The sequence below is a fragment of the Notolepis coatsorum genome, assembly GCF_963971535.1.
Source record: "Notolepis coatsorum genome assembly, chromosome: 12".
NCBI lineage: Eukaryota > Metazoa > Chordata > Actinopteri > Aulopiformes > Paralepididae > Notolepis > Notolepis coatsorum.
The window spans coordinates 18432973-18436199 of record NC_140176.1 but is presented as its reverse complement, the minus strand read 5'-3'; the positions used below and the strand labels follow the sequence as shown (position 1 = coordinate 18436199).

Sequence of the window (3227 nt, the reverse complement as noted above, 5' to 3'; positions counted from 1 at the left end):
TTGACAAAGTAAACAAATTAGAGGTAGAGTTGATGACGAGAGAAAGTCCTGAACTATGTAAAAAAAAATCTATATATGAATCACAGTAAACTAGACACTGCCTCTTTAAAGCGACTCCTCCCCTGGACAGCTACACATTACACAATACTATCCACCTGCATCTCCAGCTACAACCAGGAAGCACCTCCCACCCCGTGACGCGTTCAGAGTTTACTCTATAACCAGGAAGCACCTCCGCTCCCACCCGACAAGCGATAAGAGTTTACTCTTCCTGAGAAAACAAAACTTAACAGCGCCGTTGTTAAAATGGCGCAGCAAGGAGTTGATCTGCACCGGGACGACCAGTTCTGCTGTTCTATCTGTCTGGATCTACTGAAGGATCCGGTAACTATTCCCTGTGCACACAGCTACTGTATGGGCTGTATCAAAGACTGCTGGGATCGAGATGATCAGAAGGGGATCTACACATGTCCCCAGTGCAGGGAGACTATTACCCCGAGGCCTGTTCTGAAGAAAAACAACATGCTGGCTGAAGTGATAGAACAACTAAGGAAGACAGGACTCCAAGCTGCTCCTCCTGATCACTGTTGTGCTGGACCTGGAGATGTGGTCTGTGATTTCTGCACTGGGAGAAAGCAGAAAGCCCTCAAGTCCTGCCTGGTATGTCTGACCTCTTTCTGTGAAACTCACCTCCAGCCTCATTATACTGTAGCTCCATTAAAGAAACACAAGCTGGTCAAAGCCTCCACACGGCTTCAGGAGAACATATGCTCTCGTCATGATGAAGCTATGAAGATTTTCTGTCGTACTGATCAGCAGTGCATCTGTTATTTGTGTTCCATGGATGAACACAAAGGCCATGATACAGTCTCAGCTGCAGCAGAAAGGACGGAGAGACAGAAAGAGCTCAGCACGAGTCAGCAGAAAATCCACCAGAGAGTTCAGGAGAGAGAGAAGCGACTCAAAGAGGCCCAACAGGCTGTTGATTCTCTCAATCACTCTGCTGATAAAGCAGTGGAGGACAATGAGAGAATCTTCACTGAGCTGATACGCTCCTTGGAGACGAGGCGCTCTGAGCTGAAGAAGGTCATCAGAGCCCAACAGAGGACCACAGTGACTCAGGCTGAAGAAGTGCAGAAGAGACTGGAGCAGGAGATAGCGGACCTGAGGAGGAGAGACACTGAGCTGGAGCAGCTCTCACACACAGAGGACCACATCCACTTTCTACAGAGTTACCCCTCCCTCTCCAGTCCCAGTGAGTCTACAGACTTACCCAGCATCAGTGTCCTTCCTCTCCTGTACTTTGCAGATGTGACTGAGGTTGTGTCTGAGCTGAGAGACCAACTAGAGGACGTTCTGAAAGAGCAGTGGCCCAGAATCTCAACAACAGTGAATGCAGTTAATGTTTTACTGCCACCAGAGCCCAAGACCAGAGCTGACTTCTTACAATATTACTCTCCGATCACACTGGACCCAAACACAACACACAGACATCTGTCTTTGTCTGAGGGGAACAGAAAAGCAACACGGATGCAGCAAGAGCAGTTATATCCTAATCACCCAGAAAGATTTATTGAAAGGGCTCAGGTTCTGGGTAGAGAAGGTCTGACTGGACGCTGTTACTGGGAGGTGGAGTGGAGTGGAGCGGTTTATGTAGCAGCCTCCTACAAAGACATTAGTAGAACAGGCACTTTGGAGAACTGTGGATTTGGATGCAATTCCAAATCCTGGGCTTTAGTGTGCTATCCAAATAATTATTTCTTCAGCCACAATAACAAGCGCATAACAGTACCGGGCCCCCGGTCCTCCAGAATAGGAGTGTACCTGGATCACAGGGCAGGGACTCTGTGCTTCTACAGCGTCTCTGACACCATGACCCTCCTGCACAGAGTCAACACCACATTTACTCAGCCTCTCTATCCTGGACTTTGGTATCGATATAGCTACGGGGAGGCTGAGTTTTGTGAGAGATCAGTGACATGCACAGCTCCTCTACCCAGGGTTTTGGATTTAAATTGATCTTGGAGATGCTGAGTTGTGAAAGATGAGGTAATTAGGAGTTACATTCACTCAGTCACTATCGTTGTTCTGAGGGACACACACACACATGACACTATGTTTTGCTTTGGTTCTAGTTTCTAGCCTACCGGGGTAACGTTTGATTGGATATTTGCATAATTCATTCATAATTATTCACACTTCAATACCTCTGTCCCTTTGCATGTGGGGAAGTAAAAATCTGTATTCTGATACTGCGGGTAGGTTGGACAACAATATGCAACCATTTTATTTGTATTTGATCACCTTTGGTCATTTTGAATTACTGTGGGATTTGGATCTGTCTCTTCTCTCTCTGTTCCAAGGGGGGGTTGGTAACAATGTGGTGGCCGGACCTCCATGGGGAGGTTGATTCAGCCTATAACCTTTTCCCTCACCTCTGGGCAGCCGGGACACTTCATACGGGACACTCTATTTTCAAGGCCTTCTCTTGAACCCATAGCCAGGATGTGTGGGGCATGGGTCAGTCGTAAATGCAACTATTTAGTTTAAGAACAGACCCATCTGCGTTATCAAAAGAGCTCAAGGAGCGAGAGAGAGTTGTTCTTCTGGTGGCAGACTTTCTGGGAGACAGACCTACACTGTAATTTATTTTTTACATTACGGGAAATTCACTTATTTTAATAAAGATTACTTTTGTTTTTCTACTTTAAGTGTAAATGTCATAAAAATACAGTACATTTATCTTTTATCAAAATATTAACCATTAAATAAAGGTTGTAATCTGTAAATGTATTTGATTTTACTGTAATTTGACAGTAAGTATTTGGCAACCGTTGCCGCCAGACATTTACCATTTTCTTCTTTTTACAGTTTTCTTTTTTACACTGTAGCTAGGAGCTGGCTTAGGAAGAATGACCATTCATTGAATATTGTGCATTTTGTCTTTTATTCTTACTAAATAAACGTGGACATCTAAACCCAGAAGGACCCGTGTGGATATTTGCTTGAAACTTGCCGTTTCACCGACTGAACCTCAATATAGAACTTTGAACACAACGCAAAGGAATTTACTTCAACTCACTATTTCCATTACATGTGCTACACGAGAAATTCAGTCTAAATATAACATTACCATTGAAATTCAATAGTGAAACGAGTTAGAGTTCCAACTTCCAAACCAATTCTGGTTTAATTCTAGATCATCTCCAATCAGCTGCAAATGCTTT

The 3227-nt window shown here is 44.4% G+C and overlaps 1 protein-coding gene across 1 annotated transcript; it reads left to right on the top strand.

Moving 5' to 3' along the window:
• The first annotated feature begins 280 nt into the window (after positions 1-280).
• On the top strand, positions 281-2930 carry LOC311238454 (tripartite motif-containing protein 16-like). The gene has a single exon (XM_084326521.1). It carries the CDS (start codon positions 307-309, stop codon positions 2017-2019), a length of 1713 nt encoding a protein of 570 aa, XP_084182647.1. The 5' UTR covers positions 281-306; the 3' UTR covers positions 2020-2930.
• Positions 2931-3227: the final 297 nt, after the last annotated feature.

Coding starts and splice junctions, on each gene's coding strand:
- LOC311238454 (XM_084326521.1), top strand. CDS start 307: ATGGCGCAGCAAGGAGTTGATCTGCACCGGGACGACCAGTTCTGCTGT.